The sequence below is a fragment of the Eucyclogobius newberryi genome, unplaced genomic scaffold, assembly GCF_026437365.1.
Source record: "Eucyclogobius newberryi isolate DKJ021-1_F unplaced genomic scaffold, fEucNew1.0.hap1 SCAF_31, whole genome shotgun sequence".
Classification (NCBI taxonomy): Eukaryota; Metazoa; Chordata; class Actinopteri; order Gobiiformes; family Gobiidae; genus Eucyclogobius; species Eucyclogobius newberryi.
The window spans coordinates 231,027-248,076 of record NW_027315957.1 but is presented as its reverse complement, the minus strand read 5'-3'; the positions used below and the strand labels follow the sequence as shown (position 1 = coordinate 248,076).

At 52.1% G+C, this 17,050-nt stretch overlaps 1 protein-coding gene across 1 annotated transcript in view; it reads right to left on the bottom strand.

Annotated features, from left to right (window-relative positions):
* The window catches only part of LOC140374754 (solute carrier organic anion transporter family member 2B1-like), a 71,890-nt gene that overhangs the window by 1,675 nt on the left and 53,165 nt on the right, over positions 1-17,050 (bottom strand). The window contains exons 7-12 of the mRNA XM_072461754.1: positions 14,115-14,245; positions 9,253-9,325; positions 7,194-7,358; positions 6,749-6,947; positions 3,356-3,521; positions 445-737 (exon numbers count right to left, since the gene is read on the bottom strand). Of these exons, the coding sequence (XP_072317855.1) occupies positions 445-737; positions 3,356-3,521; positions 6,749-6,947; positions 7,194-7,358; positions 9,253-9,325; positions 14,115-14,245 (1,027 nt within the window). The remainder of the gene's footprint in view (positions 1-444; positions 738-3,355; positions 3,522-6,748; positions 6,948-7,193; positions 7,359-9,252; positions 9,326-14,114; positions 14,246-17,050) is intronic.

Genomic DNA, 17,050 nt, shown 5'->3' with positions numbered 1-17,050 from the left:
CAGCTTTAGCCCCGCCCCTCACACACAGCACCTGTAGCCCCGCCCCTCACACACAGCAGCTTTAGCCCCGCCCCTCACACACAGCAGCTTTAGCCCCGCCCCTCACACACAGCACCTGTAGCCCCGCCCCTCACACACAGCACCTGTAGCCCCGCCCCTCACACACAGCAGCTTTAGCCCCGCCCCTCACACAAACTAGCTTTAGCCCCGCCCCTCACACACAGCAGCTTTAGCCACGCCCCTCACACACCGGCTTTAGCCCCGCCCCTCACACACAGCACCTGTAGCCCCGCCCCTCACACACAGCAGCTTTAGCCCCGCCCCTCACACACAGCAGCTTTAGCCCCGCCCCTCACACACAGCACCTGTAGCCCCGCCCCTCACACACAGCAGCTTTAGCCCCGCCCCTCACACACAGCAGCTTTAGCCCCGCCCCTCACACACCTGAGGATGAGGATGCAGGACGGCGTGTGGCAGAACGAGGCGATGAAACACGTCATCGCCACAAAAAACATGAAGACGACGATCAGGTCTGAACACGGACTCCCACAGGAACCAGGAACCGCCCAGCCCTGGTCTGGACCCGGAACAGGACCAGGACCAGGACCAGGACCAGATGTAGGACCAAGACCAGGACCAGGACCAGGACCAGGACCAGGACCAGGACCAGATGTAGGACCAAGACCAGGACCAGGACCAGGACCAGGACCAGAGACGCAGCCACAGTTGGTGAAGTTCTGGGATAAAACACATGAACAAACACTTCATTCATCTTGATCGGCTGATTCGTTTGCTCCTGACCAATCACAGAGCAGCATCGTGGTTTGAACCGAGACAAACACTGCGAAACACTCTTGGGTCACTCTTGGGTCACTCTTGGGTCACTCTTGGGTCACACTTGGGTCACTCCCTGGTCACTCCCGGGTCACTCTTGGCTCACTCCCTGGTCACTCTTGGGTCACTCTTGGGTCACACTTGGGTCACTCCCTGGTCACTCTTGGGTCACTCTTGGGTCACTCTTGGGTCACACTTGGGTCACACTTGGGTCACTCCCTGGTCACTCCCTGGTCACTCTTGGGTCACTCTTGGGTCACACTTGGGTCACTCCCTGGTCACTCTTGGGTCACTCCCTGGTCACTCCCTGGTCACTCCCTGGTCACACTTGGGTCACTCCCTGGTCACTCTTGGGTCACTCTTGGGTCACACTTGGGTCACTCCTGGGTCACTCTTGGCTCACTCCCTGGTCACTCTTGGGTCACTCTTGGGTCACACTTGGGTCACTCCCTGGTCACTCTTGGGTCACTCTTGGGTCACACTTGGGTCACTCCCTGGTCACTCTTGGGTCACTCTTGGGTCACTCCCTGGTCACTCCCTGGTCACTCTTGGGTCACTCTTGGCTCACACTTGGGTCACACTTGGCTCACTCTTGGGTCACTCCCTGGTCACTCTTGGGTCACTCCTGGGTCACTCCCGGGTCACTCCCGGGTCACTCCCTGGTCACTCTTGGGTCACTCTCTGGTTGGGTCACTCTTGGGTCACTCTTGGGTCACTCTTGGGTCACTCTCGGGTCACTCTCGGGTCACTCCCGGGTCACTCTCGGGTCACTCTTGGGTCACTCCCTGGTCACTCTTGGATCACTCCCGGGTCACACTTGGGTCACTCTTGGGTCACTCCCTGGTCAGTCCCTGGTCACTCTTGGGTCACTCTTGGGTCACACTTGGGTCACTCCCTGGTCACTCTTGGGTCACTCTTGGGTCACTCCCTGGTCACTCCCTGGTCACTCTTGGCTCACTCTTGGGTCACACTTGGGTCACTCCCTGGTCACTCTTGGCTCACTCCCTGGTCACTCTTGGGTCACACTTGGGTCACTCCCTGGTCACTCCCTGGTCACTCTAAGTCACTCTTGGGTCACTCTTGGGTCACTCTTGGGTCACACTTGGGTCACACTTGGGTCACTCCCTGGTCACTCCCTGGTCACTCCCTGGTCACTCCCTGGTCACTCCCTGGTCACTCTTGGGTCACTCTTGGGTCACACTTGGGTCACTCCCTGGTCACTCTTGGGTCACTCTTGGCTCACTCTTGGGTCACTCCCTGGTCACTCTTGGGTCACTCCCTGGTCACTCCCTGGTCACTCTTGGGTCACTCCCGGGTCACTCTTGGGTCACTCTCTGGTTACTCTTGGATCACTCTCGGGTCACTCTTGGGTCACTCTTGGGTCACTCTTGGGTCACTCTTGGGTCACTCCCTGGTCACTCTTGGCCCACTCTTGGGTCACTCTCGGGTCACTCTTGGGTCACTCCCGGGTCACTCTCGGGTCACTCTCGGGTCACTCCCTGGTTACTCTTGGATCACTCTCGGGTCACTCTCGGGTCACTCCCTGGTCACTCCCTGGTCACTCTAGGGTCACTCCCGGGTCACTCTTGGGTCACTCCCTGGTCACTCTCGGGTCACTCTTGGGTCACTCCCTGGTCACTCTCGGGTCACTCTTGGGTCACTCCCGGGTCACTCTTGGGTCACTCCCTGGTCACTCTCGGGTCACTCTCGGGTCACTCCCGGGTCACTCTCGGGTCACTCCCGGGTCACTCCCGGGTCACTCTCGGGTCATTCTCGGGTCACTCTTGGGTCACTCCCGGGTCACTCTTGGGTCACTCCCTGGTCACTCTTGGGTCACTCCCTGGTCACTCCCGGGTCACTCTTGGGTCACTCCCGGGTCACTCTTGGGTCACTCTCTGGTTACTCTTGGATCACTCTCGGGTCACTCTTGGTCACTCTTGGGTCACTCCCTGGTCACTCTTGGGTCACTCTCGGGTCACTCTTGGGTCACTCCTGGGTCACTCCCGGGTCACTCCTGGGTCACTCCCGGGTCACTCCCGGGTCACTCTTGGGTCACTCCCTGGTCACTCTTGGGTCACTCCCTGGTCACTCTCGGGTCACTCCCTGGTCACTCTTGGGTCACTCCCTGGTCACTCTTGGGTCACTCTCGGGTCACTCCCTGGTCACTCTTTATGATACTTTAATTTGAGTCATAAAAGGATAAAAGTGGCTCAAAGCGGGTCTTAGCGGGTCAAAGCGGGTCAAAGCGGGTCTTAGCGGGTCAAAGCGGGTCAAAGCAGGTCTTAGCGGGTCTTAGCGGGTCAAAGCGGGTCAAAGCGGGTCAAAGCGGGTCTTAGCGGGTCAAAGCGGGTCAAAGCGGGTCAAAGCGGGTCTTAGCGGGTCAAAGCGGGTCTTAGCGGGTCAAAGCGGGTCTTAGCGGGTCAAAGCGGGTCTTAGCGGGTCTTAGCGGGTCAAAGCGGGTCTTAGCGGGTCTTAGCGGGTCAAAGCGGGTCAAAGCGGGTCAAAGCGGGTCAGGACTCACGGTGCTGCGCCCGCTCTCTGGATGTGTTTCCTGGGACGTGCAGCCGGCGTGACACGGCGAGCGGAACTCCATGCCATCAGAGCCACAGACCGGGTTAAACGAGTCCTCCGGGCAACAGCAGGACTCACAGACCGGACCAGGGGCCGAGCCAGGGGCCGAGCCAGAACTAAACCAGCAAATAAAAACAAAGTTAAGTAAATCTTTAGGTTTCAGACAAAGTCACAACAGACGATGTGGTACAAACATCAGGTTTACAAGAGAAGACCCCAAGGACAAGAGGACAAGAGGACAAGAGAAGACCCCAAGGACAAGAGGACAAGAGAAGACCCCGAGGACAAGAGGACAAGAGGACAAGAGAAGACCCCAAGGACAAGAGGACAAGAGGAGACCCCAAGGACAAGAGGACAAGAGAAGACCCCAAGGACAAGAGGACAAGAGGAGACCCCAAGGACAAGAGGACAAGAGAAGACCCCAAGGACAAGAGGAGACCCCAAGGACAAGAGAACAAGAGGAGACCCCAAGGACAAGAGGACAAGAGGAGACCCCAAGGACAAGAGAAGACCCAAAGACAAGAGGACAAGAGAAGACCCCAAGGACAAGAGAAGACCCCAAGGACAAGAGGACAAGAGAAGACCCCAAGGACAAGAGGACAAGAGGAGACCCCAAGGACAAGAGGACAAGAGGACAAACACGTCCAGAATGTCCTCTCAGCTGGTGAGTACCCGGCTCGGGCTCTTAACAAAGTCAGAGACCTTTGTCCCAGTGGGCGGGGCCTCCTCAGGGTCCTACAGCTTTATTCATACGTTTGTTGTAAAACAGACTCGTGACTCTCGTCACAAATATAAATCATCAAATGAATCTGGATCATCGCTCTGGAGACTAGAACGTCTCTGAGACAGAATCCTCAGGTGAACTCTCAGGGTCAAAGGTTAAAGGTCATGTCTCTGTCATCACTGGTTCTGTCCACATGAAACACAAAGTCACATGACACGTCATCAAGTCAGTGAAAGGGCTGCCCCGCCTCCCTGATGCCCCGCCTCCCTGATGCCCCGCCTCCCTGATGCCCCGCCTCCCTAATGCCCCGCCTCCCTAATGCCCCGCCTCCCTGAGTGTGATTGGACCTGATGCCCCGCCTCCCTGAGTGTGTTTGGACCTGATGCCCCGCCTCCCTGAGTGTGATTGGACCTGATGCCCCGCCTCCCTGAGTGTGTTTGGACCTGATGCCCCGCCTCCCTGAGTGTGTTTGGACCTGATGCCCCGCCTCCCTGAGTGTGATTGGACCTGATGCCCCGCCTCCCTGAGTGTGATTGGACCTGATGCCCCGCCTCCCTGAGTGTGATTGGACCTGATGCCCCGCCTCCCTGAGTGTGATTGGACCTGATGCCCCGCCTCCCTGAGTGTGATTGGACCTGATGCCCCGCCTCCCTGAGTGTGTTTGGACCTGATGCCCCGCCTCCCTGAGTGTGTTTGGACCTGATGCCCCGCCTCCCTGAGTGTGTTTGGACCTGATGCCCCGCCTCCCTGAGTGTGTTTGGACCTGATGCCCCGCCTCCCTGAGTGTGATTGGACCTGATGCCCCGCCTCCCTGAGTGTGATTGGACCTGATGCCCCGCCTCCCTGAGTGTGTTTGGACCTGATGCCCCGCCTCCCTGAGTGTGTTTGGACCTGATGCCCCGCCTCCCTGAGTGTGTTTGGACCTGATGCCCCGCCTCCCTGAGTGTGATTGGACCTGATGCCCCGCCTCCCTGAGTGTGTTTGGACCTGATGCCCCGCCTCCCTGAGTGTGTTTGGACCTGATGCCCCGCCTCCCTGAGTGTGTTTGGACCTGATGCCCCGCCTCCCTGAGTGTGATTGGACCTGATGCCCCGCCTCCCTGAGTGTGTTTGGACCTGATGCCCCGCCTCCCTGAGTGTGTTTGGACCTGATGCCCCGCCTCCCTGAGTGTGATTGGACCTGATGCCCCGCCTCCCTGAGTGTGATTGGACCTGATGCCCCGCCTCCCTGAGTGTGATTGGACCTGATGCCCCGCCTCCCTGAGTGTGTTTGGACCTGATGCCCCGCCTCCCTGAGTGTGTTTGGACCTGATGCCCCGCCTCCCTGAGTGTGATTGGACCTGATGCCCCGCCTCCCTGAGTGTGATTGGACCTGATGCCCCGCCTCCCTGAGTGTGTTTGGACCTGATGCCCCGCCTCCCTGAGTGTGTTTGGACCTGATGCCCCGCCTCCCTGAGTGTGTTTGGACCTGATGCCCCGCCTCCCTGAGTGTGATTGGACCTGATGCCCCGCCTCCCTGAGTGTGTTTGGACCTGATGCCCCGCCTCCCTGAGTGTGTTTGGACCTGATGCCCCGCCTCCCTGAGTGTGATTGGACCTGATGCCCCGCCTCCCTGAGTGTGATTGGACCTGATGCCCCGCCTCCCTGAGTGTGATTGGACCTGATGCCCCGCCTCCCTGAGTGTGATTGGACCTGATGCCCCGCCTCCCTGAGTGTGTTTGGACCTGATGCCCCGCCTCCCTGAGTGTGTTTGGACCTGATGCCCCGCCTCCCTGAGTGTGTTTGGACCTGATGCCCCGCCTCCCTGAGTGTGTTTGGACCTGATGCCCCGCCTCCCTGAGTGTGATTGGACCTGATGCCCCGCCTCCCTGAGTGTGTTTGGACCTGATGCCCCGCCTCCCTGAGTGTGTTTGGACCTGATGCCCCGCCTCCCTGAGTGTGATTGGACCTGATGCCCCGCCTCCCTGAGTGTGATTGGACCTGATGCCCCGCCTCCCTGAGTGTGATTGGACCTGATGCCCCGCCTCCCTGAGTGTGTTTGGACCTGATGCCCCGCCTCCCTGAGTGTGATTGGACCTGATGCCCCGCCTCCCTGAGTGTGTTTGGACCTGATGCCCCGCCTCCCTGAGTGTGTTTGGACCTGATGCCCCGCCTCCCTGAGTGTGTTTGGACCTGATGCCCCGCCTCCCTGAGTGTGTTTGGACCTGATGCCCCGCCTCCCTGAGTGTGATTGGACCTGATGCCCCGCCTCCCTGAGTGTGATTGGACCTGATGCCCCGCCTCCCTGAGTGTGATTGGACCTGATGCCCCGCCTCCCTGAGTGTGATTGGACCTGATGCCCCGCCTCCCTGAGTGTGATTGGACCTGATGCCCCGCCTCCCTGAGTGTGATTGGACCTGATGCCCCGCCTCCCTGAGTGTGTTTGGACCTGATGCCCCGCCTCCCTGAGTGTGATTGGACCTGATGCCCCGCCTCCCTGAGTGTGATTGGACCTGATGCCCCGCCTCCCTGAGTGTGATTGGACCTGATGCCCCGCCTCCCTGAGTGTGTTTGGACCTGATGCCCCGCCTCCCTGAGTGTGATTGGACCTGATGCCCCGCCTCCCTGAGTGTGATTGGACCTGATGCCCTGCCGTGGGTACACCCCGTGCACGTTGTGGGTGGAGCATCCGATGAGGAGGAGGGGCAGTGCGGTCAGGACACACAGAGACACGGACAGGAAACACATCCGCCCGGCGCCGACCACAGACAGACCACAGCGCCGCATCAGGACTCCGCCCAGAACGATGCCCAGGATGGAGAAGGGCAGAGCCACGCCCCCTGCAGGACAGGAAGTGCACACCTATTTCAGCTACGTCCCGGTCCCAGTCCCGGTCCTGGTCCTGTTCCTGGTCCTGGTCCCATTCCCGGTCCCGGTCCCGGTCCTGGTCCTGGTCCCAGTCCTGGTCTTGGTCCTGGTCCCGGTCCTGCTCTGGTCCTGGTCCCGGTCCTGCTCTGGTCCTGGTCCCGGTCCTGGTCCTGGTCCTGGTCCCGGTCCCGGTCCCGGTCCCGGTCCTGGTCCAGTACCGATCATCATGTTGGAGAAGGAGGTGGTTTGGCTGAACTGTCGCTCGATGAACTTGGGCATGAAGGTGGCGAGTCCTGAGAGCAGCGCCGCCAGGTTCACCTGAGCCAGGACCACACACATGTACACGGGGCCCCTGAGGGTCCGAAGAGCCGTGCGCGGGAAACCTGCAAGTACAAGAGCCATTCTCAATCTGTGGATCGAATCTAACAACTCCCGACTGAGAGTTCACCTGTCTGAGAGTTCACCCGACTGAGAGTTCACCCGTCTGAGAGTTCACCCGTCTGAGAGTTCACCCGACTGAGAGTTCACCCGCCTGAGAGTTCACCCGCCAGAGAGTTCACCCGCCAGAGTTCACCCACCTCAGAGTTCACCCGCCTGAGAGTTCACCCGCCAGAGAGTTCACCCGCCTGAGAGTTCACCCGTCTGAGAGTTCACCCGCCAGAGAGTTCACCCGACTGAGAGTTCACCCGACTGAGAGTTCACCCGCCAGAGAGTTCACCCGCCTGAGAGTTCACCCGCCAGAGAGTTCACCCGACTGAGAGTTCACCCGACTGAGAGTTCACCCGACTGAGAGTTCACCCGCCAGAGAGTTCACCCGCCAGAGAGTTCACCCGCCAGAGAGTTCACCCGACTGAGAGTTCACCCACCTGAGAGTTCACCCGCCTGAGAGTTCACCCGCCTGAGAGTTCACCCGCCTGAGAGTTCACCCGCCTGAGAGTTCACCCGCCTGAGAGTTCACCCGCCTGAGAGTTCACCCGCCTGAGAGTTCACCCGCCAGAGAGTTCATCCGACTGAGAGTTCACCCGCCTGAGGGTTCACCTGCCTGAGAATTCACCTGCCTGAGAGTTCACCCGCCAGAGAGTTCACCCGACTGAGAGTTCACCCGCCTGAGGGTTCACCTGCCTGAGAATTCACCTGCCTGAGAGTTCACCCGCCTGAGAGTTCAACCGACTGAGAGTTCACCCGCCTGAGAGTTCACCCGCCTGAGAGTTCACCCGCCTGAGACTTCACCTGTCTGAGACTTCACCTGCCTGAGAGTTCACCCGTTTGAGAGTTCACCTGCCTGAGAGTTCACCCGCCTGAGAGTTCACCCGCCTGAGAGTTCACCCGCCTGAGAGTTCACCCGCCTGAGAATTCACCTGTCTGAGAGTTCACCTGCCTGAGACTTCACCTGCCTGAGAGTTCACCTGCCTGAGATTTCACCCGTCTGAGGGTTCACCTGTTTGAGAGTTCACCTGCCTGAGACTTCACCTGCCTTAGAGTTCACCTGTCTGAGAGTTCACCTGCCTGAGAATTCACCTGTCTGAGAATTAACCTGCCTGAGAGTTCACCTGCCTGAGAATTCACCTGTCTGAGAATTAACCTGCCTGAGAGTTCACCTGCCTGAGGGTTCACCTGCCTGAGACTTCACCTGCCTGAGAGTTCACCTGCCTGAGAGTTCACCCGTCTGAGGGTTCACCTGTTTGAGAGTTCACCTGCCTGAGAATTCACCTGTCTGAGAGTTCACCTGCCTGAGAGTTCACCTGTCTGAGAGTTCACCTGCCTGAGAGTTCACCTGCCTGAGAATTCACCTGTCTGAGAATTAACCTGCCTGAGAGTTCACCTGCCTGAGGGTTCACCTGCCTGAGGGTTCACCTGCCTGAGAGTTCACCTGCCTGAGGGTTCACCTGCCTGAGGGTTCACCTGCCTGAGAGTTCACCTGCCTGAGGGTTCACCTGCCTGAGAGTTCACCTGCCTGAGGGTTCACCTGCCTGAGGGTTCACCTGCCTGAGGGTTCACCTGCCTGAGAGTTCACCTGCCTGAGGGTTCACCTGCCTGATGGTTCACCTGCCTGAGAATTCACCTGCCTGGGAGTTCACCTGCCTGAGAATTCACCTGCCTGGGAGTTCACCTGCCTGAGAATTCACCTGCCTGAGAGTTCACCTGCCTGAGAGTTCACCTGCCTGAGAGTTCACCTGCCTGAGGGTTCACCTGCCTGAGAATTCACCTGCCTGGGAGTTCACCTGCCTGAGAATTCACCTGTCTGAGAGTTCATCTGTGTGTGTTTTATTCTCTTACTGCGGATGAATTGTCCCAGCGTCTCCGACGAGCCGCCCTGGGGCAGTTTACAGTCGTCCAGCTCGGCCCCGACCTGAAACCAACAAACCCACATTTATCAGCCTCTGAGGCCAGAGTCTGAAACAGGGGCCCCAAAGTAGGCCCACCAGAGTGGGCCAATAGTGGGCCCCAGAGTGGGCCGCACTTTCACGGCACTTCAGGGACACATGAGTTTTCATGGACACAATAATTGTCTTTAATCAATAATTTATTGAATTATACATTTCTTGGCAGAATTTCGTTTGATCTGTAAAAGCTCAATGTTTTTGAGTCAAATATCCAATACCGCGGGCCTCGAGTGGGCCTCGAGTGGGCCTCACGTGGGCCTCACGTGGGCCTCGAGTGGGCCGTGGCATTGCATGCTTCATAAATCAGGTCAAAAATGTTCTTATTTGTTCAAATATTCCAGGACCTGAAAAAATATAGTTTTTTATCTTTGTGAATCCAGTGTTTACATTTCCACATTCAACAACTTTTCCCTTAGTCCTGCTTTAGTCCTGCTTTAGTCCTGCTTTAGTCCTGCTTTAGTCCTGCTTTAGTCCTGCTTTAGACCTGCTTTAGTCCTGCTTTAGTCCTGCTTTAGTCCTGCTTTAGGCCTGTTTTAGTCCTGCTTTAGACCTGCTTTAGACCTGTTTTAGTCCTGTTTTAGGCCTTCTTTAGTCCTGCTTTAGTCCTGCTTTAGTCCTGCTTTAGACCTGCTTTAGTCCTGCTTTAGGCCTGTTTTAGTCCTGCTTTAGACCTGCTTTAGACCTGCTTTAGTCCTGCTTTAGGCCTGCTTTAGTCCTGCTTTAGGCCTTCTTTAGTCCTGCTTTAGACCTGCTTTAGTCCTGCTTTAGGCCTGCTTTAGTCCTGCTTTAGTCCTGCTTTAGACCTGCTTTAGACCTGCTTTAGTCCTGCTTTAGTCCTGCTTTAGTCCTGCTTTAGACCTGCTTTAGTCCTGCTTTAGACCTGCTTTAGTCCTGCTCTAGTCCTGCTTTAGTCCTGCTTTAGACCTGCTTTAGACCTGCTTTAGTCCTGCTTTAGTCCTGCTTTAGACCTGCTTTAGTCCTGCTTTAGTCCTGCTTTAGTCCTGCTTTAGACCTGCTTTAGACCTGCTTTAGTCCTGCTTTAGTCCTGCTTTAGTCCTGCTTTAGTCCTGCTTTAGACCTGCTTTAGACCTGCTTTAGTCCTGCTTTAGACCTGCTTTAGACCTGCTTTAGTCCTGCTTTAGACCTGCTTTAGACCTGCTTTAGTCCTGCTTTAGACCTGCTTTAGTCCTGCTTTAGTCCTGCTTTAGTCCTGCTTTAGTCCTGCTTTAGTCCTGCTTTAGTCCTGCTTTAGACCTGCTTTAGTCCTGCTTTAGTCCTGCTTTAGACCTGCTTTAGTCCTGCTTTAGTCCTGCTTTAGTCCTGCTTTAGACCTGCTTTAGACCTGCTTTAGTCCTGCTTTAGTCCTGCTTTAGTCCTGCTTTAGTCCTGCTTTAGACCTGCTTTAGTCCTGCTTTAGTCCTGCTTTAGTCCTGCTTTAGTCCTGCTTTAGACCTGCTTTAGACCTGCTTTAGACCTGCTTTAGACCTGCTTTAGTCCTGCTTTAGTCCTGCTTTAGACCTGCTTTAGTCCTGCTTTAGACCTGCTTTAGACCTGCTTTAGACCTGCTTTAGTCCTGCTTTAGTCCTGCTTTAGACCTGCTTTAGTCCTGCTTTAGACCTGCTTTAGACCTGCTTTAGTCCTGCTTTATGTCATGCTTTAGACCTGCTTTAGTCCTGCTTTAGTCCTGCTTTAGTCCTGCTTTAGTCCTGCTTTAGACCTGCTTTAGTCCTGGTTTAGTCCTGCTTTAGACCTGCTTTAGACCTGCTTTAGTCCTGCTTTATGTCATGCTTTAGACCTGCTTTAGTCCTGCTTTAGACCTGCTTTAGTCTGCTTTAGACCTGCTTTAGTCCTGCTTTATGTCATGCTTTAGACCTGCTTTAGTCCTGCTTTAGTCCTGCTTTAGTCCTGCTTTAGACCTGCTTTAGTCCTGGTTTAGTCCTGCTTTAGACCTGCTTTAGTCCTGGTTTAGTCCTGGTTTAGTCCTGCTTTAGACCTGCTTTAGACCTGCTTTAGTCCTGCTTTATGTCATGCTTTAGACCTGCTTTAGTCCTGCTTTAGTCCTGCTTTAGTCCTGCTTTAGACCTGCTTTAGTCCTGCTTTAGTCCTGCTTTAGTCCTGCTTTAGACCTGCTTTAGTCCTGCTTTAGACCTGCTTTAGTCCTGCTTTATGTCATGCTTTAGACCTGCTTTAGACCTGCTTTAGTCCTGCTTTAGTCCTGCTTTAGACCTGCTTTAGTCCTGCTTTAGACCTGCTTTAGTCCTGCTTTATGTCATGCTTTAGACCTGCTTTAGACCTGCTTTAGTCCTGCTTTAGACCTGCTTTAGTCCTGCTTTAGTCCTGCTTTAGACCTGCTTTAGACCTGCTTTAGTCCTGGTTTAGTCCTGCTTTAGACCTGCTTTAGTCCTGCTTTGGACCTGCTTTAGACCTGCTTTAGTCCTGCTTTAGTCCTGCTTTAGTCCTGCTTTAGTCCTGCTTTAGTCCTGCTTTAGTCCTGCTTTAGACCTGCTTTAGTCCTGCTTTAGTCCTGCTTTAGTGCTGCTTTAGACCTGCTTTAGTCCTGCTTTAGTCCTGCTTTAGTGCTGCTTTAGTGTTGCTTTAGTCCTGCTTTAGTGCTGCTTTAGTGTTGCTTTATGTCATGCTTTAGTGCTGCTTTATGTCATGCTTTAGTGCTGCTTTATGTCATGCTTTAGTGCTGCTTTAGTGCTGCTTTAGTCCTGCTTTAGTGCTGCTTTAGTGCTGCTTTAGTGCTGTTTATGTCATGCTTTAGTGCTGGTTTATGTCATGCTTTAGTGCTGTTTATGTCATGCTTTAGTGCTGTTTATGTCATGCTTTAGTGCTGCTTTAGTGTTGCTTTATGTCATGCTTTAGTGCTGCTTTATGTCATGCTTTAGTGCTGCTTTATGTCATGCTTTAGACCTGCTTTAGTCCTGCTTTATGTCATGCTTTAGACCTGCTTTAGACCTGCTTTAGTCCTGCTTTAGTCCTGCTTTATGTCATGCTTTAGACCTGCTTTAGTCCTGCTTTAGTCCTGCTTTAGTCCTGCTTTAGACCTGCTTTAGTCCTGCTTTAGTCCTGCTTTATGTCATGCTTTAGACCTGCTTTAGTCCTGCTTTATGTCATGCTTTAGTCCTGCTTTAGACCTGCTTTAGACCTGCTTTAGTCCTGCTTTATGTCATGCTTTAGACCTGCTTTAGTCCTGCTTTAGTCCTGCTTTAGTCCTGCTTTAGACCTGCTTTAGTCTGCTTTAGACCTGCTTTAGACCTGCTTTAGTCCTGCTTTAGACCTGCTTTAGTCTGCTTTAGACCTGCTTTAGTCCTGCTTTATGTCATGCTTTAGACCTGCTTTAGTCCTGCTTTAGTCCTGCTTTAGTCCTGCTTTAGACCTGCTTTAGTCCTGGTTTAGTCCTGCTTTAGACCTGCTTTAGTCCTGCTTTAGACCTGCTTTAGACCTGCTTTAGTCCTGCTTTATGTCATGCTTTAGACCTGCTTTAGTCCTGCTTTAGTCCTGCTTTAGTCCTGCTTTAGACCTGCTTTAGGCCTGCTTTAGTCCTGCTTTAGTCCTGCTTTAGACCTGCTTTAGTCCTGCTTTATGTCATGCTTTAGACCTGCTTTAGACCTGCTTTAGACCTGCTTTAGTCCTGCTTTAGACCTGCTTTAGACCTGCTTTAGTCCTGGTTTAGTCCTGCTTTAGACCTGCTTTAGTCCTGCTTTGGACCTGCTTTGGACCTGCTTTAGACCTGCTTTAGTCCTGCTTTAGTCCTGCTTTAGTCCTGCTTTAGTCCTGCTTTAGACCTGCTTTAGTCCTGCTTTAGTCCTGCTTTAGTCCTGCTTTAGTGCTGCTTTAGTGTTGCTTTATGTCATGCTTTAGTGCTGCTTTATGTCATGCTTTAGTGCTGCTTTATGTCATGCTTTAGTGCTGCTTTAGTGCTGCTTTAGTCCTGCTTTAGTGCTGCTTTAGTCCTGCTTTAGTGCTGCTTTAGTGCTGCTTTATGTCATGCTTTAGTGCTGCTTCATGTCATGCTTTAGTGCTGTTTATGTCATGCTTTAGTGCTGGTTTATGTCATGCTTTAGTGCTGTTTATGTCATGCTTTAGTGCTGCTTATGTCATGCTTTAGTGCTGCTTTAGTGCTGCTTTATGTCATGCTTTAGTGCTGTTTTATGTCATGCTTTAGTGCTGGTTTATGTCATGCTTTAGTGCTGTTTATGTCATGCTTTAGTGCTGCTTATGTCATGCTTTAGTGCTGTTTATGTCATGCTTTAGTGCTGTTTATGTCATGCTTTAGTGCTGCTTTAGTGCTGCTTTAGTCCTGCTTTAGTGCTGCTTTAGTGCTGCTTTATGTCATGCTTTAGTGCTGCTTCATGTCATGCTTTAGTGCTGTTTATGTCATGCTTTAGTGCTGGTTTATGTCATGCTTTAGTGCTGTTTATGTCATGCTTTAGTGCTGCTTATGTCATGCTTTAGTGCTGCTTTAGTGCTGCTTTATGTCATGCTTTAGTGCTGTTTTATGTCATGCTTTAGTGCTGGTTTATGTCATGCTTTAGTGCTGTTTATGTCATGCTTTAGTGCTGCTTATGTCATGCTTTAGTGCTGCTTTAGTGCTGCTTTATGTCATGCTTTAGTGCTGTTTTATGTCATGCTTTAGTGCTGGTTTATGTCATGCTTTAGTGCTGTTTATGTCATGCTTTAGTGCTGCTTATGTCATGCTTTAGTGCTGTTTATGTCATGCTTTAGTGCTGCTTTATGTCATGCTCTCACCTCCAGGGGGAGCTCTCGGGGGAAGAACACAATGGGCAGAGCGGTCAGAAGGAGCAAACACGAGGCCAAGATGAAGCCGAGCCACCAGGCCCCGACCCAGCGCAGGTCTCCGGGCTCCAGAGAGACCTGGTCTGAGAGGGACAGGGTTAGACCGGGGGCAGAGGGGCCCCTGAGGGTCCTAGCTCCTAAAGCGGCCCCTGAGAGGTTCTACCTCCCAGAGAGGCCCCTGAAGGAGTAAAAAAGTATCAGGAGGATTTAGTTTAGTCCTGCTTTAGACCTGCTTTAGTCCTGCTTTAGTCCTGCTTTAGACCTGCTTTAGACCTGCTTTAGTCCTGCTTTAGTCCTGCTTTAGTCCTGGTTTAGTCCTGCTTTAGTCCTGCTTTAGTCCTGCTTTAGTCCTGCTTTAGTCCTGCTTTAGTCCTGCTTTAGACCTGCTTTAGACCTGCTTTAGACCTGTTTTAGTCCTGCTTTAGACCTGCTTTAGTCCTGCTTTAGTCCTGCTTTAGTCCTGCTTTAGACCTGCTTTAGTCCTGCTTTAGACCTGTTTTAGTCCTGCTTTAGTCCTGCTTTAGACCTGCTTTAGTCCTGCTTTAGTCCTGCTTTAGTCCTGCTTTAGACCTGCTTTAGTCTTGGTTTAGTCTTGGTTTAGTCTTGGTTTAGTCTTTGTTTAGTTTTGGTTTAGTCCTGGTTTAGTCCTTTTTTAGTCCTGCTTTAGTCCTGCTTTAGTCTTGGTTTAGTCTTGGTTTAGTCTTGGTTTAGTCCTGCTTTAGTCCTGCTTTAGTCTTGGTTTAGTCTTGGTTTAGTCTTGGTTTAGTCCTGCTTTAGTCCTGCTTTAGTCCTGGTTTAGTCTTGGTTTAGTCTTGGTTTAGTCCTTTTTTAGTCCTGCTTTAGTCCTGGTTTAGTCCTGGTTTAGTCTTGGTATAGTTTTGGTTTAGTCCTGGTTTAGTCCTGCTTTAGTCCTGCTTTAGTCCTGCTTTAGTCTTGGTTTAGTCTTGGTGTAGTTTTGGTTTAGTCCTGGTTTAGTCTTGGTTTAGTCCTGCTTTAGTCCTGCTTTAGTCTTGGTTTAGTCCTGCTTTAGTCCTGGTTTAGTCCTGGTTTAGTCTTGCTTTAGTCCTGGTTTAGTCTTGGTGTAGTTTTGGTTTAGTCCTGGTTTAGTCCTGCTTTAGTCTTGGTTTAGTCTTGGTATAGTTTTGGTTTAGTCCTGGTTTAGTCCTGGTTTAGTCCTGGTTTAGTCTTGGTTTAGTCTTGCTTTAGTCCTGCTTTAGTCTTGGTTTAGTCTTGGTTTAGTCTTGGTTTAGTCCTGGTTTAGTCCTGGTTTAGTCCTGCTTTAGTCCTGCTTTAGTCTTGGTTTAGTCCTGCTTTAGTCTTGGTTTAGTCTTGGTTTAGTCCTGCTTTAGACCTGCTTTAGTCCTGGTTTAGTCCTGGTTTAGTCCTGCTTTAGACCTGCTTTAGTCCTGCTTTAGACCTGCTTTAGTCCTGCTTTAGTCCTGCTTTAGACCTGCTTTAGTCCTGCTTTAGTCCTGCTTTAGTCCTGGTTTAGTCCTGGTTTAGTCCTGCTTTAGTCCTGCTTTAGTCCTGCTTTAGACCTGCTTTAGTCCTTCTTTAGTCCTGCTTTAGTCTTGGTATAGTTTTGGTTTAGTCCTGGTTTAGTCCTGGTTTAGTCCTGCTTTAGTCTTGGTTTAGTCTTGGTGTAGTTTTGGTTTAGTCCTGGTTTAGTATTGGTTTAGTCCTGCTTTAGTCTTGGTTTAGTCTTGGTTTAGTCTTGCTTTAGTCCTGGTTTAGTCTTGGTTTAGTCCTGCTTTAGTCCTGCTTTAGTCTTGGTTTAGTCCTGCTTTAGTCCTGGTTTAGTCCTGGTTTAGTCTTGCTTTAGTCCTGGTTTAGTCTTGGTTTAGTCTTGGTGTAGTTTTGGTTTAGTCCTGGTTTAGTCCTGCTTTAGTCTTGGTTTAGTCTTGGTATAGTTTTGGTATAGTTTTGGTTTAGTCCTGGTTTAGTCCTGGTTTAGTCCTGGTTTAGTCCTGGTTTAGTCTTGGTTTAGTCTTGGTTTAGTCCTGCTTTAGTCCTGCTTTAGTCTTGGTTTAGTCTTGGTTTAGTCCTGGTTTAGTCCTGGTTTAGTCCTGCTTTAGTCCTGCTTTAGTCTTGGTTTAGTCCTGCTTTAGTCTTGGTTTAGTCTTGGTTTAGTCCTGGTTTAGTCCTGCTTTAGACCTGCTTTAGTCCTGCTTTAGTCCTGCTTTAGACCTGCTTTAGTCCTGCTTTAGTCCTGCTTTAGTCCTGGTTTAGTCCTGGTTTAGTCCTGGTTTAGTCCTGCTTTAGTCCTGGTTTAGTCCTGCTTTAGTCCTGCTTTAGTCCTGCTTTAGACCTGCTTTAGTCCTTCTTTAGTCTTGGTTTAGTCCTGCTTTAGTCCTGGTTTAGTCCTGGTTTAGTCCTGGTTTAGTCCTGCTTTAGTCCTGGTTTAGTCCTGCTTTAGTCCTGCTTTAGTCCTGCTTTAGACCTGCTTTAGACCTGCTTTAGTCCTTCTTTAGTCTTGGTTTAGTCTTGGTTTAGTCTTGGTTTAGTCTTGGTTTAGTCCTGGTTTAGTCCTGGTTTAGTCCTGCTTTAGTCTTGCTTTAGTCCTGGTTTAGTCCTGCTTTGGTCTTGGTTTAGTCTTGCTTTAGTCTTGGTTTAGTTCTGCTTTAGTCCTGGTTTAGTCCTACTTTAGTCTTGGTATAGTTTTGGTTTAGTCCTGGTTTAGTCTTGCTTTAGTCTTGGTTTAGTCCTGCTTTAGTCCTGCTTTAGTCCTGCTTTAGTCCTGCTTTAGTCTTGGTTTAGTCTTGGTTTAGTCCTGCTTTAGTCCTGGTTTAGTCTTGGTTTAGTCCTGCTTTAGTCCTGGTTTAGTCTTGGTATAGTCTTGGTTTAGTCCTGGTTTAGTCCTGGTTTAGTCCTGGTTTAGTCTTGCTTTA